Here is a 25,997-nt window from a genome sequence, read left to right on the forward strand (position 1 = left end):
GGTTTTCTTGGTGTTTCCTTTAATTGTTGTGGGCTAATTTGATTCCTCAATTGTTGTTTGTTATTACTGTTGATTGTTGATGTTGATGTTGTTGTCATAATTATTATCATGCTGTTGATAATTGTGATATAACAATTAACGGTTTGTATTCAGAAAGGAGAATTCAAATTATTCAATCTAAATTAAGAGTAAACAATTAATGTTAATCATGTTAAGCAAATAAAAAGTGAAACTTTAAATGAATCAACAATCATGAGCTTCAAATTGATTAGTAATTAAGATAATCATTAACATGATAATTATGATTAACAATTATCAGGTAGACTGACAAAGGTTCATTGACAGTAATTATTACGTTTAACTAATCAGTTTCACTTTCCACTAATTAGTTAATTGTAAACAATTTATATATAATCCATTGATTATCAAGGTTGATTACGATTCGATTAAAATATAAATTGGTAATTTACTTTTTCTTTCATCTTCTAATTGTTTTATTGTTTGCATTTTAGAACAATTAAACAATGAATCAATTAATTATCTTTTTGATCATGATTGTATTGTAAAATTAAACGAAAACAATTAAAGAGGAGAAAAAAACTAAAATCAAATTCTAATTATAATGAATTAAAAACGATAAGTTTCTCATTCGTAATTAATAGTTAACTTGAATATGATTCTTTCTAATTAAAATCTAACAGGTAGTTTGTTAATTTCTTTGTAATTTATCCTGAAAATTAAGTCTATTGTTAAACTTTTAACTATCAATTGAAACTATTGTTTATTATTTGTTTTTTTTACCAACAACAATCAACTAATCATGTAAATTGCTGGTCAGTTTGTTTAGGATTGAACTAGAGAGAGTTAATTGTGATATTTAATTTCCCTGATTCTTTCTGGTAATGAATAACTAGAAAGAAATTGTTAGTTGATTGTTAATTGTTTCGTAAAGGATTTCGAAATGTTTACCTTGATTTGTTTTCTTCCTTTTCGTTGATGTTTAATTACTTCAATTAACCACCTGATGATTGATCAACTGGTTAATTGTATCGTTTTTTTAGTTAAATCCTTTTAATTGTAATCGTAAATGATTCAGGCCTGACTGAGAACTGTAACTTTCTAAAAAGTGTTTCCCTCTTTCCATTTTACAGGGTTGGTGCTTATATGAGATGATGGAAACAATTAACTGATTGTCTTGAATGGGGAGTTTTCACCTTTAACAGTTGACCTTTTTCCATCCTTTCAGTTTAAATTGTGAAACGTAATATTGGACCTTTTGTAGTAAACGGTATTTACTTGTTTAGATAGTTTTACCTTTGTTCTCTCTCACATGAAAACAATTAAAGGCAATTTACTTTCAATCTTTCATCAAATTGTAGCTTTGATAGTCAATTGTTACCATGATTGACTCTCTTTAATTGACCCAAATTGATTGTTGATTAAGCTGTTGAATGATATGTAGCGTTTAAGTAAACTTGAGGCAATCAAAGGAGAAGATGATATTCATTTACAGTTGAATGTGCTCCATGTTTTGGTTTTCCTTTGGTTGATGATCGTTTTTAGGTTAAAATTTGGGTCTAAGGTCAAAGAGAGAGAGAGAGAGAGAGAGAGAGAGAGAGGAAAACATTGACCTTCTCCATTTTCTCATCCTCCTCCATCCTCGGCTGTTGCTGGGTCATCATAGAGAAGAGAGAGAATCTTGGTCTTACTTTTCTTCTTCATCGTCTTAATTTTTCACCGTTTTTCTTGAAAGGGAGACACACCACACATTCTGAGAGCTCTAAAGATGATGGAAGAAAAACTCAAAACCTGAAATAAGAAAGAAAAAGAGAAAGAGAAAGAGATAACTTGAAAGGAGAGAATGTTTTTTTTCTCTTCTCCTTCACAGTACCAGAAGAAGAGAGATGCTGAATAGATCAAATTGAAGTTTTCCAGCTCTTTTGTTTATGTAAACTCTTTTTCTCTCTCAAAATCATCATCATCAAAAAAAAAGAGAGAGAAAAAAAAACACAAACATAGATAATTATTTTTTCGCAACTAATTATTTTTCTTATTAACTAATCACAACAACGTAAAAGAGAATTTTTTTGTTCTCTTTCAACAGCCAATGGGAAACGAGAAAAGTGTAAACATTTAACTTCAAATCTTTTCCAACGGTCAACCAAAACTCTCTCATTCTCTGCAACTATTTTTGGCTGAATGATCAATGTTTCTCTTTTGGTGAATTTTCTTCCATTTCTTTTTTTTTGTGTCACTCGTACCTTCTCAGGTAATTAACAGGTGTCTCTCCGATTGTGTCCATTGGATCTCAACCACTGTTCCACCCATGGATTATTGTGAACATCAGAATTGATCGATATTCTTTACAGTTTAACTGAGTCTTCTCCAAACTCTCTCTCTCTCTGTTTTGCTTCGCCATTTTTGACTCAATTTCTGCTTCTACTATTTTCCACCTCGATCAATATGATATAAAGAATCATCATCATCATCATCATCCTGCTTCAAAGAAGAGAAAAAAGATAGAATCAACAAAAAAAAGGACTACAGTTTATTGTGTATCAACACAATAACAGAAAGAGAAAAAAGTTGAGCGTCAACTGAGTGTGCACAGTATTATTATTTGCAATTAAACCATGCAAAGTGGAATAAGCCGACGAACCACTACCGTCTCATCCACTCCATCATCGTCATCATCATCAACCACTACATCCTCAACGATTCTTGGTAACAATGTTTACCGATCTCGGCCCTCAACCCTGATTCCTCCACCAAACAAGGTTAGTATTACTATTTATTTTTTATTCGGGGTAAATACTTGATGAAAGAGGGATTAAGATGATGGCAAGAAGATAAAATTAAAACTAATTTGCTTTCTCTCTCTCTCTCTCTCCCATTTTCCAATTCTTATTCAATCACCTTGAATTTCAAGTTTATTTTCTGATTAAATTAATTGCTGGACCCTCTTTTCTTTTTTTTTTTTTATTTTACCCACTTTCCTTTCAATTGAATGAATAGTTTACCTTGAGGACTATAACTGCTCCTGATGATAAAAAAATGATCGGAACTTCAAACAAGCCATCAACCATTCGTCGTCCATCATCCCGTGAGACTATTACTCTAAATAACAGTCGACTCACCAATGGAACCACCAATGGATTATCTCGTCCAACTATAATTAAAGAGACAACAACAAACCGTTTGGGTAAAATTGATTCAACGCCAGCACCAACATCAAGAACCACAACCACCTGTAAACCTTCAAGTCAAATGCATTATGCTTCATCAACACAATCAAGTCGCCGATTAGCCAATGGAACCACAATCAACAACAACAACAACAACAAGGATTCTCAAAATGTTCCCAAAACCGAATCAAAGTTAACTGCTAAACGAAATGAGATTAATTCAACATCAGTTCGTAAAAATGTTGCCCCACCGTCAACCCTTAACAACACAACTACAAACACCATTAATAATACCACAACTAATGGAAATAGTTCTGTGCTTGTTACTGGAACAGCCAAAAAATCGGGCACAGCAACTGCCCGAGCAGCTACAACCCTAATTTCATTACAAAAAGAGTGTGACAAGTATAAAAGACTGGCCGATCTTTATAAACGTCAATTAGAGACCTCCAAAGGTGATGTATCTAAATCGGTGATGGTTGTTGATGGATTATCTGTTGTTGTTAAATATCTTACCGAGCATTTAAATGCATTTTCAACACCATCACTTAAGGCAACAATTGAACGGCAATCAACAAATTATGAAAAATTGAAAGGTGATTATTCAAAATTGGAAAGCCTATTGGAACAAATGAGACAAGAGAATACGAGGAAAGAAGATGATCTAAGAGATGAGATTGTTCGTATGAGCTTGGAAATGGTTAATGAAAAGAAACGTCATGATAATGAGAAGAATCGATTATTTGATATGTTTGAAGATCAAATGGAAGCTCAGAAAAAATCTTTCAAAAGGGAGATGGAGAAAATTGATGAAGAAAAGGTTAACCTGGAAAAGGTTATTGACTCACTTAAAGATGAGATTACGGATAAGATGAATCAGATAGAAGGTTTAACCAATCGCGTTAGTGAATTGGAATCATCGTTATCCATGGAAAAAGATCGTCGCTGTCGAATGTTACAAGAGAAGGTTAAATTCATGTCAAGTGAAATTCAATCATTGAAAGATGTTCTCGATTTGAAAGACGGTGAACTTAGAACCCTGAAAACGTCGATTGCCAACGAGGAATTGCTCCGTCAGGATTTGGCCACCGCTCAACAGAGTATAACAAATCTAACCCAACGATTGGAACAATTGGAGATTTCAGCTAATCAGAAAAATACCATGATCAATATGCTTAAAGAGGAGAATGAATCACTTCGAGAAAGATATAACCGTGAACAGCGGGAAAGACGCAGAATTTCAATGAAAAATGAGGAACTTGAATATACACTTTCAGAATTTACTACACCCAGTAAGGGTAATTCTAGTTCAGAGGATATCTTTTTAACACCGATGCAACCACCGCCTAGAACACGATTAACTTTGGCCAGTGTTCCACCTTGTCGTCCACAGCCAACTGATTCCACCCGCAAGGGAAGGCAAAGTTACAGTGTCTCAAGACCGAGCCATCATCATACTAAATGTTTCCAACCCTCATTATCATCAACAAATATTTTGCCATCATCATCATCATCACCATCATCATCTACTGAAACAACAACTTCTACAACATTACCATGTTCATCATCTTCATCAACCCGCCATCATCATCGTCGCTCATCTGCTTCCACTAAACTTACATTCCAAGATGCCAATGATTCCGAAGAAAGTTACAATCAACAAACTAATAATAGAAACATGGACAATCATAATACTCATGTTGATGGTGTTTTTAACCTTCCGGATTCAGATGATGAAGGAGATAATGATTCTGTAACCACACCCAATTTTGAAGAGTCCAATGTTTACTCACCATCATCAGCAAGTAAAATGATTGTTGAAACAATTGTTGATGATGAAGATGTTGATGTTGATGTTGAGCTTTGGCGTAGGAATAGACGACGAGCAAGGGGAAGGAGGGAAAGCGAACAAAATGAAAACCAAAACGGAAGTGATGATCAGTTTGGTGCTTCGTTTAGTGCCAACAATCGAAATAGTTCTAAGAACAATCTTGTTTACCATAATGTTTCCTCCAGTGATGATTCAAGTCATGGTCTTAATACAACTTTAGTTGGATGTTCACAATCATCATCTTCATCTCCAATCAGCACAACCAGTAATCATAAAAGTAGCAACAATAAAACTAATCAACGTCTAGTTGATCAACAAGTCAGCAGTAGTAGTGCCAGTAGTAGTACCAATGGTGAAGGCACCAGTGGAATCGGAAGTAGCCTCAACAGTATAAGTGTTAACTCTGGTGTTACCTTCCGATCGGAAAGGTGGGAAGATGATTCGGAATCGGAATCAGCGGCACCCAAATCTTTGCCATCTATTTTACCCCAGTCCATTTTGGACTCTGGTTTCGAGGATATCGAAGGTCTCATCGCTTTTAGATAAACATCTTTAACATTTTTTTCGAAGACAAAATTTTACTTCCACTCTTATTCTCTCTCTCTCTCTAAAATCTTCAACTAATCTTCCTCTTCCCACTAATTATTCATCATTCACAATCTCTGAATTTTAGATGAAAATTTAATTGTTCTGTAATTTTTTCTCTCTTTCCCTCTAGTCCCTATGTGATTTTAACCCATTTTTGATTCACTCACAGTTAATTTACTTCTCATGAAATTACAACAATCAACAAATTCATACACAATCCTTTTAATCATAATAACAATTATGTTGATTTATCATTAATAATAAATGCAACACTTTTTTTTCCTGCACTTAACAGAAACTCTGGATTATCACTCAACTTATCATGTCTTGATTTCGTGTAAAATTAACATCTTAATGGTGAGATTAAGTTGGGATAATAAGAAAATCAATTTTATTCAAATTTAAATAGAGATTTAAACACCAACTCTTCCTTTCATAATGTTTTTCTAATCTAAATATTTATAATTGTTACATAATAAGTATGAATACCACTTGAAACCCCGCAAACATTTCATGTTTGCCACTTTAATTGTGTTAACCAGTCACAATTTAAGATAGTTGATTGAACAATTGTCATGAATCTTTTATGGTTTCCCATTGTGGTTGAACTTTGAGAATTAAGAAAACACCAAATCTGCTTTTCCAATTAAATGCAATTGATAGTTGATATCCTCTAATTGTTTCCCTGTTTTGTGACTTTGATTTCCAGTGTTGTTGTTTTGTTTTTCTCTTGGTAATTGTTTGGTGATTTGTAAATTGATACCCGATGACATTGGAAGGGAGAAAACAATTGTATTACCAGGATAGAAAATTTGAGAGATGATTAACAGAAAGAGGAAAAGAAAAGATGACAATTTGGACAAACAATTAGTTGGATTTTTTTGATGATGATGATTTTGACAGGGTCTTGTTTCTCTGAGCAACCATGTAGAAATAAAGTTTAGGGAAAACTGTAAAGAAGGAAAAAGAGACACAATTTATATTGGCGATTAATTTTTTGGTGGAAAAGTTGATTTTCAAGTTGAAGTTTCAAGTTTTCTCATTAGAGTTTAACTTACATGGAATGTAAGAAGCCATGAAAGCCATGACAGCGTAATCAGAATAAAATGAGATGTTCAATGGATTGGGCAGTTTGTAGAAGAGTAATTCTTGTTTCTTGATGTATGGAAGAGCAGCATACATGAGTAAAAGTTCACCAGAAACGCCGGTGGGATAGAGAACAAGGAAAAATGAGTATCGACACCAGGTAAGAATACCTGGAACCAAGGAGATTATGTTAAGAGCATAATAGAGATACCTTGTTGTCTCAGCGAGACCCCAAGCACCAAGGATAAGTTTCAAACCGATACTTGATCGAGTTTGAGGAATTGGTTCAACAATACACCAACAGACAACAATCCTTGAGATAATTTGAAGAAAAGTAGTAACCGGTGATGATGGTACCAATTTAATTGCCGCGTGAATAACTTCAATCAATTGTAAAGTTTGGAAAAAAAGTAAGGGTAATCTTACTTCCTGATACAATTTCTTATTTGATGATCCATTGGTAACACCATTGACTAAACCATATAGAACCATACCCCATCTAAAAATGGAGAACAAAACATAAAAATAGCCCAAACAATTAATTAGCACAAAAATATTCAATTAAGAAACAATTAAAAAGCTAAAAGAAAATGAAGAAAAAAATCACAAAAAAAAAGATCAATTTTACTTACCCAATAAATTGAGCTACATTATATAAAATGAGATATAATTTGACAATTTTATAAGAAGCTAATCCTCCTCTTTTGGTGGACATGTTGAATCAACAGTTGCAAACAATTAAGATAAACAAAAATTGATAAAAGAGAAACAATTAAATCGCCAACTATTAATTGTTAATGAAAAATTTTTCTAATTGAAGAATCAAAATCTTTTGATGTGGATTCGATATTCTAATCGATACTATCGATGTGAACCGATAATTCGACCGCCAGGTTTGAATTGAATTCTCTCTTTCGGAGAAAAGCAAAGTGAAGAAGAAAACAAAAACCACTTGCCAACAATTAGGATTTAAAATGAGTTGATTATTAATTGTTCTTTATTTTTTTTGTTAAATTGTGATGGTGACTTTTCAATTAACTAATTGTGTCTCCATTTTGAGGTGAAAAAAAGCAATACAATTAGTGTAATAATAACATGAGACCAGGAATAAACTAAACCCATGTAAACCTGTTGATCTGTGATTGATTGTCCATAAATCATTGATTTAACCGCTGAATCTCCTGATTGTGTGTATGGAAAAAAATAATTTAATGGTTTAATGAAATAGGGTAATGATTGGTAAGGCCACAAAACGGCTCCACAAAATAATCCAGTGAATCCATAGGAACATTGAAGGAAAACCGCATTAACAGGTGACCTGGTTAACGATCCAATGAAAAGGCCTTTGATTATCCCGGAGATAATCAATGCAAGGGTTAATCCGAATATGAAGATGATTCCACCTTTAACTGGAATATCAATGGTTAACCAGATAAAAGTAAAAGCAATCAAATAGGTTGGTAAAAGTAATCCGGTTGACAGAATGACCATGGAAACAATTAATTCCCACCTTTGTAAACCACCGGCGGATAAACGTTCATTAACCAGATAACCATGTTCATAGACCTCGATCAGCATAACCAAAGTCATTGAGAATGATTCAATTATATGGAACAAAAATTTGACTAGAACAATTTTTGTCGGTGCAAGAAATTTAAGATCATCCGTTGTAGGCCATCGGTAAATTGGTTCAATGGAAAGTAAGCCGTCAATTGAGTGGGAATTTTCAATCCTTTGAGATGGAGATGAAGTTAAATTGATTAAAGATCGAGTGGTAACTATTTCAATTGAATCCGAGATAAACCTATTGGAATAGTCTAATGTAAGGACAATTGTTCCAGATCGAGGAGATTGATTAACCAAATTTGAATCAATTCCATCCAAATAGCCAAGATGAGTAAATGATTGACTAAATTTTTCACCAATAACAAGATAACCTGATAACCTGTTGGATTCAAGATGATTACGAGCATCACTCTCATAGAGATAGGAAACAATTAGCCAATCATTTGAGTGGGAAATTAAGGATTCAATGTATCTATTAGTTAGAGAACCATTAACATCATGATTAACCACTCCGATTCTTAATCCTTTTGGAAAATGTCCAAATAAAAGTCCCATGGTGAATAAGACACAGATTAAAAGTCCACCCAGACCCAAGAATTGATATAAAGTGAACGCTTTCCACCGAGACCAATATCGCCAAGTTAACAGTTTAAAAGCTTCCAAATGATTCAATCTTTTCCTTGTTAATGGAGATGATGATGATGGTGATGATTGTCTATATTTAATTTTGTTATTATTTGTAAATTTGGTTGGTCAGTAAATTTTTTGGACATGTAGTAAAAGAGGATAGCTGATTCCAGGGAATTTGAATTTTGTTTGGCTTTAAATTGTTCGGGAATATCTTCAATTATCACTTTTCCTTGGCTCATAAAAGCAAAATAATCTGCTTTGTTTACCTCTTCTAGATAATGTGTGGTCAGTACAATGGTCATCTTGTTGTTGGTTCGAAGGTGCAATAAATGTTTCCATATTTTGTCCACTGCAATTGGATCTGAACCAACTGTTGGTTCATCGAGAAGTAACAATTCTGGTGAATGAAGAAGAGCACAAACCAAGGAAACACGTCGACGAGTCCCAAGGCTTAAACGGTCAATCTTTTGTCTTCGAAGGTCTAATGAAATATCCAATCGTTGTGATAAATTTTCAAGTTGATTATTAATCTCTTCTAATGTCAATCCATACAAACGACCAAAAAAAGTCACCATTTCATCAATGGTCAATTCAATATCAAGAGCAATATCTTGAGGCATGTAGCCAAACATTGGACCAAGTTTTAGCTTAGTTGAAACTGTTACTTTTGACCAGCAGAATCTTCTCCAAACTGACCACTTGTTACACCAAGATAATGACCCATCACTGAGATTAAACCTGAACTAATACAATGTTGGCCCAATAAACATCGTTGAAATGTTGTCTTGCCGCATCCCGAAGGACCAATAAGGCCATAAACACACCCTTTGGGCACAGTTAACGACAAACCATTTAGAATGGTCAATTGTTGCCATGATTGTTTCACTGTGACGAAAACATTGTCCGCTTGAATAGCTAATTGTGAACTATTTGACCAATGTCCAGAATCCATTGTAGAATCAAATTAGACAATCACAAGAATAAAAATCAGAAGATGATTTAAAAACTCAAGGATAAAAAACTATCATTAGTTTGAGTCTGCTGAGTGAATCTTTTGAGTTCTAACAATTAACTGTTAATGATTAACATAAATTATTGTAATGCTGATCGTAAACAATTAGCTGATTGCTTTTTAAGACATAATCATAAACTTTTTGTTCAATTGATCATCGATCAATAGTTAATTGGTGGCTTAAAAAAACTCGAGGACACAAACAATTAATTGTTGGATATTCAAATTTCATGTTCATTAACTAAATTGTTAACCCTCTTTAAGAGCACTTGAGCAATTAAGAGCTTAATATAATCAATGATTAACTTGGAGAAAAGTTTATTCTTACAAAATTTCAATTGTTTCATCAACAATTAACTTTTTTTTTACAATATAAAATTAGCTAATCAATTGAGTTTCTTTTTGTTGTTGAATTTATTGTAATATTTACCAATGTTATCAATCAACTTGATTGGAACCAATTGATTAACCCTAGTAACAATTAACTCTTATGAAGGCTTAATCATTACAATACAACGGTTATTAAACTGTAGCCTCGTGTTAACCAACCACGTGTTGGAAACTTACAACAATTAAGTTAATCATTACATCTATTGATTACAATTAAGAATCTAATGATTGGTTAACGGTTGTTGATTTGATTAACTGTTAACAGACGTTGTGATCATTAATCAATATAATTCAATTGAATGGAACAATTTAAATTTCTAATACAAATCTTATATTTACTTAGTAACAATTAACTGTATTTTCATTCAATAATCAATAAAATAGATTCAGCTGATATTTATTATCAATTGATATTCAAATTTTATTTTAACTTTAAGCAACAGTTAATTGTTTACCCTCTTTAATTGTAATTGAAAATTAACTGAAAATTTTGTCTAATTGTTTCAATTGAAGGTTAACAATTTAATGTTTACCTTTGAATTAGTGTTTTTTTTAAATCATTGACAAAATTAAACTTGATTGTAATTGAAATATGATAAGTAAACAATTGAAATAGTCTGTTGATTATTATTCAACCACAGAAGATGCTAATATACAATTAAACTTAATTCCAATGGGATTTACCTTTAATTGTTAACAATTAAGAGAGAGAGAGAGAGAGAAATCCAAATGATTTATCCCTTTAAACTAATATTTAGTTTTAATTTGATTACGATGATTATATTACAAGGGTTTTGGACTATAAGATGAAAATTATGGTTGATTGTTGACAATTTATTATTACTTTGTGTTGATAATTATGAGAGATAATTGTTGTTATTGATATTATATTATCAACAATTAAGCTTCTAACTTATATATTATATTAACTGATTGTGTTGATTTAAGCTGAAAAAACAACAATCAAATAAGTTAAACACTTTTTTTTTGTTGTGGTAAAAGGATTGACCATATTAAATTATCATTATGATGATTAAGTTATAATAATAACATTTAATTTGATTATAATTATCAATAGGATCTAACAATCAAACTGAACCATAGTTACCGTTACTTTGGGGATTTCCAGGTGATTACAATATCAATGGACTTTGTTGATTGTCCCAAACTAAAAGTAGTGAACATAAATAAACAATCAGCCAAATATCCATTGAAAATATCAAAGTGATAGAGAGTGAATGAGAGAGTGAGAGAGGGAGAGATGAGGGTGATTGAGGTGGAGGAGGGTATTCATTGTGAATACTTTAGATTGCCTTTTTTTAGTTTACTATTATTACGATTCAATTGATTATTATCGATATCACTCAACCATAGATAAGTTAAAATCTAAATAATAGAAAAAAATTTTATTCTCTTTTCAATCTTGAGGGAGTGAGTGAGAGAGAGAGAGAGTAAAGGTTGTGTTGATTGTCTATTCGGAGGTTGAGATGATGATTGTATTTGAATTATCAAGTGATGAGGATGAAGATTTGGAAATCTATATATCTTTAATTGTTGGTGTTGTTGTTTTTGGATTGATGATGATAAAGATAAAAATAAAGATGAAGATGGAGATGATGAGGACGAGGATGAAGATGAGGATTAGTATTGATTGGTGATTGTTAGGGTGAGGATAAGGATGAAGATGACATGTTATCATCTCTAACTGGAAAAGTATTTATCTTTGTTATTTTTGCTTTTTTCACTTTTCTATCGGATTAACTGTTAAGTGTAATTTAAATACAATCCATAAACTATTATACATCTTAATCCCCTAAGTATTATTATCATTTTGCAATTTCAATTATCTTTAACAAACTAAATCTTTTACCTTTACTTTTATAATCCAAAATGTTTTTATATCAATTTAATCACCAAGATGATGATTAACTTAATCTGTGATTAATACTTGAAATTGGAAACCATTAACAGACTGGACACAATCAACATCATCGGATTGATTATCATCTGAATCGTAATGATAAAATTTACATATTAATTAAAAGTTGACTTGATTTTGTTATCGAATTGATTTTGATTTAATTGTAAACTATTTTGAACTTGTGAAAAATGAGAAATTAAATTGAAATTACCGTTACAATCACGATTAAAACAACAACCACCTTGATCTTTAGTTATCCGGAAGTGGTTGAGGATAACATGTAACGCGTGTTTCCGGGCACGTGCTGAATGTAAACCATTGAAAATGTTTACATTAATTGTTATTAATCAATATTATCACAATGTAACAATAAACAATTTCCAATGTTATTAATATCATGATGATGTAGACGATTAAGATAATAATAATAATAAATAATTATGTGAATGAATGACAAAGTGAAACAAAATGGCGATTGAAACATTTTGAATATTTATAAGGTGGATGAAAATTATTATCAAGATAAAATTAATAAATTATTATAATAATTTAATCGTCTAAATGTGAAAATGTATCTATTACAATGACAAGGAACATGAAGAAAAAAGGTAATTAAGAAACATGTAAATTAGATTTTGTATAGAGATGGAAATTGTTATTATGTTTTCATCATGTAACCATCATGTAAAAATGAATGATTATCATCATGAGAGTGGGTTTTTCATGGGGTGAAAATGGGAATGATAAACCTATATGATTTTGAGGTAAAAGTGGGTGGGAATGTCGAGCAAGATTTTTATTGGTTTAGAATCCAGAACTAAATCTAGTTGGTTAACAATGAGAAAACCACTTTCATCAATACTCAGTAAGGCGGAGACTCTAGATGATGATGAGGATGATGAAAAGAAAGACGAAGAGAGAGAGAGAGAGAGAGAGAGAGAGATTGAAGTGTTATGCTGTGAAGTGGCTATTAGGTACTCGAAAGGTTCAAAGTGATTTCGATTTGGTTCTCGATTAGACTGATCACTTTTTCTCGTATTACTTTTGCTTCCAAGTGAGATTAAGATATCCGCTTATTAGATTGAGATTTTTGATTGTGATTAGTTGATTTGATGATGAAAAAATGATCGAGATTTTAAGTTCTAATTATCCGCCATCATCATCATCGACAATTTTTTCTTCTTCAACTGAACTGAATTGTTTCAATTCTAATCAAGTTAATTATTCGTCTCTTCATCATCCCAATCATTTGATTGCTTCAAGTGAGTTAATTGTTTCAACTGAAAGTTTATCTCAACAATCATCTGGTAATTTATCAACATATATTGAAATTGGAAATCGCTTACAATCAACATCATCATCAACAGTTTCAAGTTGCCCAACAATTGACTCTGGTTATCAACAATCAGTTAATTGTCTTCCTGATTCAACTTGCTCGGAATATTCAACTTCATTACAATCATCAGTTGATTACAATAATCACAATGATTCCACATTATCATCATCATCTTCTTGTGCCTCCTTAATTGAATCACCATTAGATCAAAGTGACGATTCTAATCAAAGCTCAATCAATTATGAACCATCAATTAAACAATTTAAATCGTCAGCTAATCATCATCATCGACGATTTCGTAAAAAACACCGAGGTGCTCATCATCAAATTCACCAACGACAAGCGGCTAATTTAAGGGAAAGAAGGAGAATGCAATCAATTAACGATGCGTTCGAGGTAATTAGCAAATTTAATTAACTTAATCAACAAGTTTAACTGTTTAATTGGTCAGTGGTTTTCATTGATTATCTAAATCACGATCCAAGGCACGCGCTCAATACACTTAAACTCGTGTCATTGCCACGTGTGACCCTTTATCTTGAATGACCTGACACACTTACAAGGTCATTACAAAGGTTATATGTCAACACAATTAATTTACTAACCACAACAATTTAAACTAAATCATTTAAATAAGATTAGTTTTGTTTTCATTTGCATTCATTTTAAATGTAACATTTTCTGTGTTAATTGTTAATATTTCTTTGTGTCTTATTGATTTTCAATTAACTTATCACAGCAATTTAAATTTTCACTGATTAAACTGATTAATTGTGATTAACTGTTTCTCTTGTTAATCCTTTCCATTAATAATTAACTTGATTTGTACATTTGTTAGCCACTGGATTAACTTCAACTTGAAATTGAATTCACTTTTTTGTGATTTCATAAAATTAAATCAATCAAATTGTTTGTAATTAGTTAAATTTGTTGATCATGATTGATTTAGATTAATGAAAACTAAAATAGTCATAAAATAATCAATACAAATGAATATTAATCAGATTTAGCTAATCAATCATAGTCATAAATTGATATGATTTCATAACATATTGATTAGGATGTTACCGAGTGTTAATTGTGACAATTTAATTGTTGATTGTTACTCATTATAATTACAGAGTCTTCGAGCTCATATACCAACATTACCATATGAAAAGCGTTTATCCAAAGTGGACACACTTAAATTGGCCATTGGTTACATTGATTTTCTAAGTGAACTAATATCGACCGGACGTAACCCCAATGACCCCTTACAATCAACATATCAACCAGCACAAGTTAAGAAAATAATTATTCATTGTCAGAAAGGTAGTTAACAACAATTAACGAATTTAATAGTAAACAATTTAGTTTGATTCACAATTTTCTCTTTTCAATTTTGTTCATTCATAGTTCCTTATGGTTTACAATTAGCTGGACATTCACTATCATGGACTTACGAGAAAGGGTCACCAAGGGTCAACGGAAGTGTCATGATCGCCAAAATATGGAGACCGGAAGATCCGAGAGGTTTTGGGGAATCAACAATTAAGGAGATTGATGATGAACATGATCAACAACAATCAACGATAATTAATGATAATAATATTGAAAATTGTCTAACAAATTGTTACCCTTGTAGTAACAATAATCACCAATCAAAGTGACCACAATTAATCAATCTAATTGTACAGTTAAGAAAAATTTTCCTTCGCAAAAAGTCAATCCAATTGATTTACTTTTAATCGTAACAATTAAATTGTATCTTTTTTAATAACATTATTATTACATAAATGATATATAATTTGTAGATTCTTCATTTACAGCATCCTCATCATTTCCTTATCCGGTTTATAATCAACACTATAATTGTGATACAATTGGCTAACCATTTTCTCTGACTATTTAGTTAATTGTAACTCATTTGATTTGTTAATGTTAATCAACCGTTATCTGAGTGGTCTTTGATTAACATCACTGGATTTACTTGATTAACGGTTATTCATTTTTGCTTTATTATATTCCCATCATCTTGATCATGATTTACTTGATTGTTGATATCAGCTCTTTATAATTAACACAGTCAATCAGTTCCAGTTGATTGTAAAAACATTTGATATTTAATCAATGGTTCATTGATTATGTTTATTTGTTGATTGTTTATCATTGGAAAAATTTTAATTCTCAAGCAATTTGATTTCCCAGTGAAAATAAATTAACTATTAGAGGGTGAAAACAATGATTGTAATCAAGAGTTAATTATAATCATTAGCAGTTGATTTTTGCGTAATGAGAAATGAGAAAAATAATCAGTAAATTGTTGATTAAAAAGAAATCAATGGATCAATTGTATTAGCCTTAAGGTTCTAACAATCAAAAGGATCTCCGTCAATTGTTATCAATACATTGACCTAATTTTACGCTACAATTTAATCAACAATCAACACTCGAGGGCTACTATTTATTGCGTGTCTACAACTCGAAGATAACAAAAGGTTCCAATTTGGTTCGAACTTTTTTTTGCTCTTTTCTATTCTCTCTCTCTCTCTCTCTCTCTACAATCAATCCTCCTTTTCGAACGGGATTGATGGTTATTAACATAATACCAATTTATGGTTCAATGGATTCGACCATAATTAAGGTAATAAGTTTTTCTAAAGGTGGTTAATTATTAGATCCACGGAAAGGTAACTATCGGAAGTTGTTGATTGTTGTGTTTGTTTCGAGACCTATGAGGTGGGTGGTGGGTGGAGAATCTGATGTAGAATTGAAGAGAGAGAGAGAGAGAGAGAGAGAGAGAGTTGAAAGTGAATAATGATGATGAAGAGAAAGAGAAAGAGAAGATAACTCCAAATTCTGAGGTTTGGTATACTCTTTTGCTATGGAATCGATTTTATCGTTTTCATGGGAACCTGAGCATCTGTTCAGTTTCACAATTTTCTCTTCTATTTTCTCTTTTTCGAATATTTTTCTTCCCTTTTTTTCGGTTTATCATCATCTCTATCGTTTTACTTTTCCCATCATCATCATGAAGATGTAGAAAAAAAAATCATTCATGTTAATCCGCATCATCTCTTGTTCATCCTCCATCTTTTACCTTTGTCTCTAATTTTTTCTCTCCTCTTCTTCGTGATACTTAATTGTTAGCAAGTGGGAACAGTTTAATTTACCCACTTGGTGGGTTTTTGTCATTTCTCCTCCTTGATTGTTTGATACTTTGTCATCATCATTGAATAGTAAATATCATTAGATGATCACAACAATCCTTTAGACAAATAAATAAATTTCATCAGAATCATTATCTTAATAATTTGAGTTAATTAACAAATCCAGCCAATTAGCTCAACCACTTTTTAACTAAATTATGTATCTCCCTTGCTAATTGTTGTAACAATCAAATACAGAAACAACTCTTACCATCAAAAGAACGGTACACTAATCAATTAAGAAAATTAGAATTAAATCGTCGCCCGATTAATTGATTAATTTGAATAAAATGAAGATAATCAGTTGATTATTTCCTGGGAAAACCCCATGCCTGATGAATTAAATTATACATTTGATTCAAGGATTCGATCAACAAATAATTTAACCAATCGATTCAACAGTAACACAAATTTAAATCATTCCAACAATAACAATTTAAATGTCCATCCGAATCCACCACATTTATTACCTAAATTGCACACAATTGGAAGTGGACAATTTATGAACAGCGGACATTCAACTCGTCCAACGCCAATTTTCAACTACAATCAACACCATCGACAAATATTGCCCACCTTGCAGCCGACAACAAACAATGGTACAAATGCTGCGGCGGCTTTCCCCGCTTATCCATCCTATCAACGTCCGATTGCAATTCAGTTCAATCAATACTCATAAAGTTTCGTAAGTTTCATCATTAGCTGTTAATCATCATGGTAAATTGTATTAATTGTTGATTCAATGATCACTTTTTATTATTAGCATAACAATCATGATAATTATCATGGTGCTACTTTGGTGTTTACATCATTACGGTTTCAGTTACCGTTAGGAATGAAAAAAAGGAAAATAGAAAAGATAACGATCAGAGTAAACATTTAAATTGTTAACAATCAATTGAAATAATCAGACAAAGATTTTCGGTTAATTTTCAATTACAGTAATGCCTTTCAAAATGTCCCATCATGGTGACACCGATTTTATTCCTAAAATTTAGAGTTAGAAAAAAACTCGGTCAAGTTATTTTATGTAAAATTAGTCAACTTATCAGATTTAAATATTTTCGACCAAAAATTTTTATTTCTCCTGCGATTATCATTCACTTGCATTGAAATATCTTTCGTTTGAATTGACATGTAATTAGATTTATTCTAAGACGAGCGACTGTATCAAAGTAATAGATCAGTTTTAGATCTTGTCAAATTACTTCTCATGAGTAAGATCTGGTAAGTTCCATAAAGATTAGTCAATGTCCATTCATCCTCTTCAGGTTCTTTTCTATGTTTATCACATCGAGAAAAACTTTGGTGAATCTTGTGAACTATAATTTAAATACTTGTACCTACTGTAAAAAAAAGTTACGAACTTTTAACAGAACCGCGCTGAGAAATTCGGAATTTCATTAACTCCTTTTCCGCTCGTTGATATTCATTCGTTGGATCAGCACCTATCATTTTTTTAAATTGACTCCCCATTATCAAGAATTCGTAAGTCGAATAAAGATTGTCGAACGACCACTCGAGCTCACCTGGATCTCTCTCTAGGTTAATATGTGCCAGAAATTTTTCTGGTGCATTTTTTTTGATGCTCGATTGAAAACGAGTACGAAATTGTTCGAGTTGACCATCATTTGGCTTTCGAATTTTTCCCTGAAATTTAAAGTAACAAAATTTTTGGTCAAGTTATATGAAGTCAATCAACTTGTCCTCAGATTATACGATTTTCAATCAATTTCTCACCTTAAATTATTATTCACTTACAGCGAGATATATTTCGTTTGGATTGACTTGCGATTGGACTTGTTCTAAGGCGAGTGATTTCAAAAAATTTAGTTTTTTGACATTTACTAGCTCACTTCCCATGATTAATATATGATAAGTTGCGTAAACATTAGTCATTGTCCAATTTTCCTCGCCCGGATTTACATTCAGGTTTATCACGTTGAGAAAAGTTTGTGGTTTACATCGTGATCTACTTTGGAAATGAGAATGATAACTGAGAAATTGTTCTTCATTTGGCTTTCGAATCATTTTCTACAATTGACGAAATCAAGAAAAATAAAATTAATTAGCTAATAGAATATAGAAACATTTCTGACAATAAAAAACACAGGAAATTGAACGAGCAACAATTTTAATAAGTAAAAATTGGGCAGAAATAAAGAGACTAAATTCAAAGTCAAGTTCAACTTCATATCTCACTCAATCTTTTTGATTTGGATGAAAAACAATTCATTAATATTTCTGATCTATTCTGATATTCACAATAATTTATGGGTGGAAACAGTGGTTGAGATCCAATGGACACAATCGGAGAGACACCTGTTAATTACCTGAGAAGGTACGAGTGACACAAAAAAAGAGATGGAAGAAAATTCACCAAAAGAGAAACATTGATCATTCAGCCAAAAATAGTTGCAGAGAATGAGAGAGTTTTGGTTGACCGTTGGAAAAGATTTGAAGTTAAATGTTTACACTTTTCTCGTTTCCCATTGGCTGTTGAAAGAGAACAAAAAAATTCTCTTTTACGTTGTTGTGATTAGTTAATAAGAAAAATAATTAGTTGCGAAAAAATAATTATCTATGTTTGTGTTTTTTTTTCTCTCTCTTTTTTTTGATGATGATGATTTTGAGAGAGAAAAAGAGTTTACATAAACAAAAGAGCTGGAAAACTTCAATTTGATCTATTCAGCATCTCTCTTCTTCTGGTACTGTGAAGGAGAAGAGAAAAAAACATTCTCCTTTCAAGTTATCTCTTTCTCTTTCTCTTTTTCTTTCTTATTTCAGGTTTTGAGTTTTTCTTCCATCATCTTTAGAGCTCTCTCTCTCTCTTTCCCATTTCTGTTACCCTTTATGAGTTTACCTTACAAAAAAATCTGTAGCGATTTGGTTAGTGTCACGATAGAAATTTTCAATTGTTGATTTTTTTGGTTGATATTAATAATAAGAAGAAAAGTTGTTGAAGATGCAAGATAAAAATGAAAGAATTAAAAAAACAATAAGAAGGGAATGAAAAGTTAAAGTTTAAAAGTTTATTTTTTGTTTGACGTATGAAAATACTTCGTACTAAAAAATAATCATTGATGATAGCGCTCAGTGTCCTGATAAAACTCGTTTGATTGTTCGGACGGAATATATGATATCTTGCAGTCCTTTCAAAACAGTCACTTCAAAATAAAATTTGAGAAGTTGTTTGATTTGCTTTTTCACATGAAGAACTTAAAATGACCTTTCAACGCGTCCTCCGAGAAATGACCCCAATGACCTTGAAAATCGTAAGTCGAGTACTTCAATTCTGTTCAGTCCTCTGGTCAAGTTTGACATTCATATGACTTTTAGTTCTTGTATTGAGACTGGTGTTGGACGGGACTAGTCGATTGGTTGAATTGAAAAGTCGACGAGCTAATGATAGAGAACTGATTATGGTTGGTAGTAGCAGGTGGATTGCGAATATCCATTGAATCCGAAAAACGCTTGGAAGAAAATGGAAAATTTGGACATATCAGATATATTCGAGGTGAATGGTAAAAAATATCTATTAAACTTACAGCAGTACCGCGATTAATCTGGAATTGATTTATCTCAATTGCCGCTTGTCTATATTCATTCGATGGATTGCCGTTTATCATTTTTCTAAATTTACTCCCCATAATCAATAACTCGTAAGTCGAATAAAGATTGTCGAACGACCACCCGGGCTCACCAGAATCTCTCTCTAGGTTAATATGTGCCAGAAATTTTTCTGGTGTATTTTTGGTGCTTTTCGATTTAAAATGAGTACGAAATTGTTCGAGTTGACCATCATTTGGCATTCGAATTTTTTCCTGAAATTTAAAGTAAAAAAATCTTGGTCAAGTTATATGAAATCAATCATCAAACTTATCATTCACTTACAGCGAGATATCTTTCGTGTGGATGGGAGTGAGGTGTTATTTGATATAAGGCGAATTGTTTCTGTCTAAAATATTTTCTGGTTTCGATTAGATCACTTCCGAGGACTAATAAATGGTAAGTCGCGAAAAGATTAGTCATTGTCCATTCATCATCTCCTCCTTTTTTTAAGTTTATCGAATTAAGCAAAAATGCTGGTGAATCGTATGAATCATTTTGGAAATGGAAATGAAGATGATTAAATTGGTCTTCATTTGGCTTTCGAATCATTTTCTACAATTGATAAAATCAAGAAAAATAAAATTAATTAGCTAATTAGAATAGAGAAACATTTCTGACAAAATTCTGACGAAATTCAAAGTCAAGTTCAACTTCATATCTCAGTGAGAGTTTATGTGTACGTAAATATGAGAAAATCTCGGTTAAATCACCCTGAGGTTGTGTCTCTCAAACATTAGAGTGTTCAAGTAAAGCCTGAAATAGATTCTATCACCTCAGAGAACTAATTTTTATTGGAAACGAATCTGCTCTCTTACGAAGGCAAAAAATGAAGTTTGAAGGAAAATTAATAAGTTAATCAATTTTCAGGCTAAAAACGTCGATTTTTACAATTTTCTCGATAAAAATCTGCAAGCGACTCAGAAAAGGCTGCACTCGTTAGTAATCGAACTTCGAGTAATGACCAAAAAACGAAAAAGCATTTTTTCTTCGAAATTTTAATTAGTAGAATCGAATGTGAACATTACGAAAATGATCATCTTAGCTCCCAGTTTTTCTGTTAGAAAAAGTTATACAGGGTCTAACAAGAGAATTGTTTGTTATAATTAGTTAAATTTGTTGATCATTATTGATTTAGATTAATGAAAACTAAAATAGTTTTAAAATAATCAATACAAATGAATAGTAATCAGATTTAGCTAATCAATCATAGTCATAAATTGATATGATTTCATAACATATTGATGAGGATGTTACCGAGTGTTAATTGTGACAATTTAATTGTTGATTGTTACTCATTATAATTACAGAGTCTTCGAGCTCATATACCAACATTACCATATGAAAAGCGTTTATCACAAAGTGGACACACTTAAATTGGCCATTGGTTATATTGATTTTCTAAGTTAACTAATAATGGTGATTAGTTGAATTGTTCAATGTTTTTTAGATGATTAAAGATTCATTTGAAATTGCTCATGGTCAATCAATTTTACTTTTTTCCCCTAAAAAAAATATTAGTGAAAAAAATAGTAAATCAATTCCCAATTGTGATCTGACCATATTGATTTCCCTTGTAACTAAATCAACAGAATTTGAAACTTTCCAATTCTTGAGGAAAGTTTTTTGTTTGTTCCACTTCATGATTCAAATGGCTGATAAATGATTTCGATTTTTGATAATGTCAAAGTTATCAATGTTTATTGAATAATATGATAACTTTACAAATGAAAAAAGGGTGAAAACCGATTGGTAATAAAGGTAAAAGGTCTCTTTCTTTTTCTCCCTCTTTTTTCTTTCTCAGATAAAGATGTTGTTGAAAAGAGGGGGAGAAGAAGATGAGAAAGAGAAAGATGCTTATGATGATTATGTTGACAATGAAATGGAGAAAGAGAGAAAGTAAGGAAAGGAAAGAGTAGAAAGTGAGAGTTAAATGGGAAGAAAATGTTACACTGAGATGGAATTGGGTGGTTGATGATGAGAGTAAACGAGAAAATGAAAGAGAAAGTGGAAGATAAGTGATAGAGAGAAGAGAGAGAGAGAGAGAGAGAGAGAGAGAGAGAGAGAGAGAGAGAGAGACAGTCTAAGTGTGGAAAAAATTTAAATAAATATTGAGCTCACCCAAAAATTGAAGAGTATTCAATCACAATAAACGGTTGTCCTTTTTTTGAAGCAGGATGATGATGATTCTTTATATCATATTGACCAAGGTGGAAAATAATAGAAGCCGAAATTGAGTCCAAAATGGCGAAGTCAAAAAAAAAGAGAGAAAGAGAGAGAGAGAGAGGATGGAAACAGTGGTTGAGATCCAATGGACACAATCGGAGAGACACCTGTTAAAGACCTGGGAAGGTACGAGTGACACAAAAAAAAAAGAAATGGAAGAAAATTCACCAAAAGAGAAACATTGATCATTCAGCCAAAAATAGTTGCAGAGAATGAGAGAGTTTTGGTTGACCGTAGGCAAAGATTTGATGATTTTGAGAGAAAAATAGTTTATTTAAACAAAAGAGCTGGAAAACTACAATTAGCTCAATTCACCTTCTCTCTTCTTCTTCTTCTTCTAGAACTACTAATGTGAACAAAGAGCAGTTCGAAAAGTGTTTCATACGATAGGCACGAGAGTCGCCACTTCTTCTACGAAATTCAAGAAGATTAAACATTTTCTTCCAACAATTAACTCTAAAAAATTAACAAATTCAACCAATAAGTCCAACTACCTGTTAACTAAATTACCCAAACTTATCTGTATCTTCATCGCTAATTAACAATAAAAAAACTGAATCTCACCATGAAAAGAACGAGGCACTAATCAAAGAAAAAAAAAAGAAATTTGATCCTAAACAATTAAGAAATTATAATTCAGAATTAAATTGTCAACCGATTAATCGATTAATTTGAATAAAATGATTACTCGATCATCAACACATTCCAATTGTTTCTCATTCATTTGGAAGTGGACAATTTATGAACAGCGGACATTCAACTCGTTCAACGCCAATTTTCAACTACAATCAACACCATCGACAAATATTGACCACATTGCAGCCGACAACAAACAATGGCACAAATGCTGCGGCGGCTTTCCCCGCTTATCCATCCTATCAACGTCCGATTGCAATTCAGTTCAATCAATACTCATAAAGTTTTGTAATCATCATTAGCTGTTAATCATCAAGGTAAATTGTATGTATTGTTGGTTCAATGATCACTTTTTATTATTAGCATAGCAATCATGATAATTATCATGGTGTTACTTTGGTGTTTACAGAGTAAATCAGAGTAAACATTAAATTGTTAACCCTCAATTGAAACAATCAGACAAAGATTTTCGGTTAATTTTCAATTCCATTAATGCCTTTCAAAATGACCTATCATGGTGAAAACGATTTGTAGAGCAAACCATTCGAAAGGGTTGCAATTAATCAATTATTTCGATTAAAAAAAATACTAAACATAAATAATTACGCATAATGATCCTCGAAACAATCTGATTATTACCAATTTCCTTTTTAGATGAGATTTAATCTTAATTAAAACTCAAACATGTTCCAAAGTTAATGTTGCCATAACGATGGGTCACGATGACCTGAACTCAGTTGAGAGATAAAATTTTCGTATCTCTTCTTCCGCTTTAACATATTCACGTGAAGGCTTAGCACTTGGTAGTTTTTTAAATCGACTCCCCATAATCAATAACTCGTAAGTTGAGAAAAGATTAACGAGCGACCATTCGGGCTCATTTGAATGCCTCGTTATGTTTATATGAGCAAGAAAATTTTGTGGTGTAGTCGAAGTTTTCGAATGAAAATGAAGATGAAATTGGTCTAACTGATCATCGTTTGGCATCCGGATTTTTTCCTGAAGTTTAAAGTTAAGAAAAAAAAACTCGGTCAAGTTATTTTATGTGAAATTAATTAACTTATCAGATTTAGCGATTGTCAATCAAAAATATTGATAATATTTTTCTCCCTCGATTATTATTCACTTACATTGAAATAACGTTCAACGTTTGAATTTCCATATAATCTGATTTGTTTTTTTGGATCAATTTTAGTCTTTAGCAAATCTCTTCCCATGAGTAAGATCTGATAAGTAGCGTAAAAATTAGTCAATGTCCATTCATCCTCTTGAAGTTCTCGTCTCATGTTTATCTCACTGAGCGCAAGTTGGGGTGAGCCTTGTGGTTTACTATGGAAATAGTAGTGATAAGTAATAAATTGTGCTTCATTTGGCTTTCGAATCAGTTTCTACAATGTAAGAAGTTATGAAAAAGAAAATTAATCAGCTATTAAATAATTCTGACAATAAAAACATAGGAAATCGAATGATAAACAATTTAGATGAGTATAAATTTGGCAGAAATAAAAAGACGGAATTATTATATTAGAATGTTCAAGTAAGGCCTGAAATATATTGTATCACCATCATCATCTATCACAATAGATTGTATGATATTTAGGCAATTTCATCTTCTTCTCATTTAGATGAGAAATCGAAATCGGAAATTCTTTCTGGCCTTATTGATGTTTCAAGTGAAAAACGTAAACGATCATCGACGATCGATCAATCGCAACAACAAATCGAGAACCAATTAAACGGGAAATGCGTCCAAAAATTTTCGACATTGAACAATTTGAATCAAGGAGAAATTGAAAGTAATGGTCTCCATTGTATCCATTTACGATCTAGTCAAGTTGGACGTTTACGAAGCTCATTAATTGAGTTCGATAAAAAATTTGCTAACCTTTTATCAAATAAAATCGATATTGATCCTTTCTCGTATCGATGCAAACTCACAGAGACAAGTGAAGACTCAAAGGAAAATAAAAATGGCCATTACTCAGTCCAATACATGTAAATGTATGCATACTTTTCAAGGATAATCTATTCGATTAGATCACCTGTTTACTTCTGAAACACTTTTTAATTACACTGTTCTTACGTTAAATTGTTGATGTTTTGGACTTTTTGAAAGCAAAACTTTTGATTTATTTTCATAACTTCGATCCTCGTGCTGTAAATTTTGAGTCCGTTCGGAAGTACACATTGTATTTTCAAGTTTGATTCCATCTAAATTACTTAATATTTTGTTCTTATCATCGGCTTGAAGCTCCATGTTGCGAGAATTAGGGCCACCAAAATGACCTTTTGAATCTAATTGATTTGGAGTAAAAACAATTAATTAATATTTCTGATCTATTCTGATGTTCACAATAATCCATGGGTGGAAACAGTGGTTAAGATTCAATGGACACAATCGGAGAGAGAAAATAGTCAATTTAAGGAAAAGAAAGACAGACACTTGTTAATTACCTGAGACAAAAATAGTTGAACAGGATGAGAGAGTTTTGTTTAGAAAAGATTTGATGATTTTGAGAGAGAAAAAGTGTTTACAAAAACAAAAGAGCTGAAAACTTGAGTTTGATCTATTCACCATCAGATCGATTTTTGAGTAAGAAAAATTGATCGATCTCAACTTTCAGAAAATCGATCACCTAAAAAACCACGTGGTTTTCGATAAAAATTCAAAATTCGAAAAACTAATTAATAAATTTTTCTTGATTAAGAAATTAGACAGTGAAAATAGAAAGTATACAAAAGAAAGAGAAATTTTTCAGCCTTTTTCGATGATGAAATTTAAATTTGAAAAAT

At 31.8% G+C, this 25,997-nt stretch overlaps 5 protein-coding genes and 1 pseudogene across 9 annotated transcripts; 2 read left to right on the forward strand and 4 right to left on the reverse strand.

Annotated features, from left to right (window-relative positions):
- Window positions 1-2,060: 2,060 nt before the first annotated feature.
- LOC128389972 (probable WRKY transcription factor protein 1) lies at window positions 2,061-5,902 on the forward strand. Of its 2 annotated transcripts, none has more exons than XM_053349632.1 (2): window positions 2,061-2,777; window positions 3,016-5,902. In XM_053349632.1, exons 1-2 carry the CDS (start codon window positions 2,634-2,636, stop codon window positions 5,560-5,562), a joined length of 2,691 nt encoding a protein of 896 aa, XP_053205607.1. In that variant the 5' UTR covers window positions 2,061-2,633; the 3' UTR covers window positions 5,563-5,902. The 2 variants fall into 2 exon arrangements, with proteins under 2 accessions (XP_053205607.1, XP_053205608.1); XM_053349633.1 differs by having other exon boundaries at window positions 2,639-2,777; window positions 2,930-5,902.
- A 76-nt stretch (window positions 5,903-5,978) lies between these two features.
- On the reverse strand, window positions 5,979-7,508 carry LOC128389973 (very-long-chain (3R)-3-hydroxyacyl-CoA dehydratase hpo-8-like). Its single transcript, XM_053349634.1, has 3 exons — window positions 7,323-7,508; window positions 6,663-7,189; window positions 5,979-6,554 (listed from the first exon to the last, which is right to left on the reverse strand). The coding sequence occupies exons 1-3, from the start codon at window positions 7,403-7,405 to the stop codon at window positions 6,472-6,474; spliced, it is 693 nt and encodes a 230-aa protein (XP_053205609.1). The 5' UTR covers window positions 7,406-7,508; the 3' UTR covers window positions 5,979-6,471.
- An 89-nt stretch (window positions 7,509-7,597) lies between these two features.
- Window positions 7,598-9,978, reverse strand: LOC128389974 (ABC transporter G family member 20-like; annotated as a pseudogene).
- A 3,153-nt stretch (window positions 9,979-13,131) lies between these two features.
- Window positions 13,132-15,509, forward strand: LOC128389770 (uncharacterized). The gene is made up of 3 exons (XM_053349400.1): window positions 13,132-13,941; window positions 14,667-14,856; window positions 14,941-15,509. Exons 1-3 carry the CDS (start codon window positions 13,333-13,335, stop codon window positions 15,192-15,194), a joined length of 1,053 nt encoding a protein of 350 aa, XP_053205375.1. The 5' UTR covers window positions 13,132-13,332; the 3' UTR covers window positions 15,195-15,509.
- A 4,246-nt stretch (window positions 15,510-19,755) lies between these two features.
- On the reverse strand, window positions 19,756-22,900 carry LOC128389780 (uncharacterized). Of its 3 annotated transcripts, XM_053349407.1 has the most exons (4): window positions 22,464-22,900; window positions 20,628-20,897; window positions 20,282-20,557; window positions 19,772-20,206 (listed from the first exon to the last, which is right to left on the reverse strand). In XM_053349407.1, exons 2-4 carry the CDS (start codon window positions 20,892-20,894, stop codon window positions 20,069-20,071), a joined length of 681 nt encoding a protein of 226 aa, XP_053205382.1. In that variant the 5' UTR covers window positions 20,895-20,897; window positions 22,464-22,900; the 3' UTR covers window positions 19,772-20,068. The 3 variants fall into 3 exon arrangements, with proteins under 3 accessions (XP_053205381.1, XP_053205380.1, XP_053205382.1); XM_053349405.1 differs by having other exon boundaries at window positions 19,767-20,557; window positions 22,464-22,791; XM_053349406.1 differs by lacking the exon at window positions 22,464-22,900 and having other exon boundaries at window positions 19,756-20,557; window positions 20,628-21,123.
- A 618-nt stretch (window positions 22,901-23,518) lies between these two features.
- On the reverse strand, window positions 23,519-25,793 carry LOC128389785 (uncharacterized). 2 transcript variants are annotated; one of them, XM_053349411.1, is made up of 4 exons: window positions 25,659-25,793; window positions 25,288-25,499; window positions 24,335-24,592; window positions 23,519-24,203 (listed from the first exon to the last, which is right to left on the reverse strand). In XM_053349411.1, the coding sequence occupies exons 1-4, from the start codon at window positions 25,780-25,782 to the stop codon at window positions 23,922-23,924; spliced, it is 876 nt and encodes a 291-aa protein (XP_053205386.1). In that variant the 5' UTR covers window positions 25,783-25,793; the 3' UTR covers window positions 23,519-23,921. The 2 variants fall into 2 exon arrangements, with proteins under 2 accessions (XP_053205386.1, XP_053205387.1); XM_053349412.1 differs by lacking the exon at window positions 25,659-25,793 and having other exon boundaries at window positions 25,288-25,613.
- Window positions 25,794-25,997: the final 204 nt, after the last annotated feature.

Source organism: Panonychus citri, unplaced genomic scaffold, assembly GCF_014898815.1.
Source record: "Panonychus citri isolate SS breed McGregor unplaced genomic scaffold, ASM1489881v1 Contig00111, whole genome shotgun sequence".
NCBI lineage: Eukaryota > Metazoa > Arthropoda > Arachnida > Trombidiformes > Tetranychidae > Panonychus > Panonychus citri.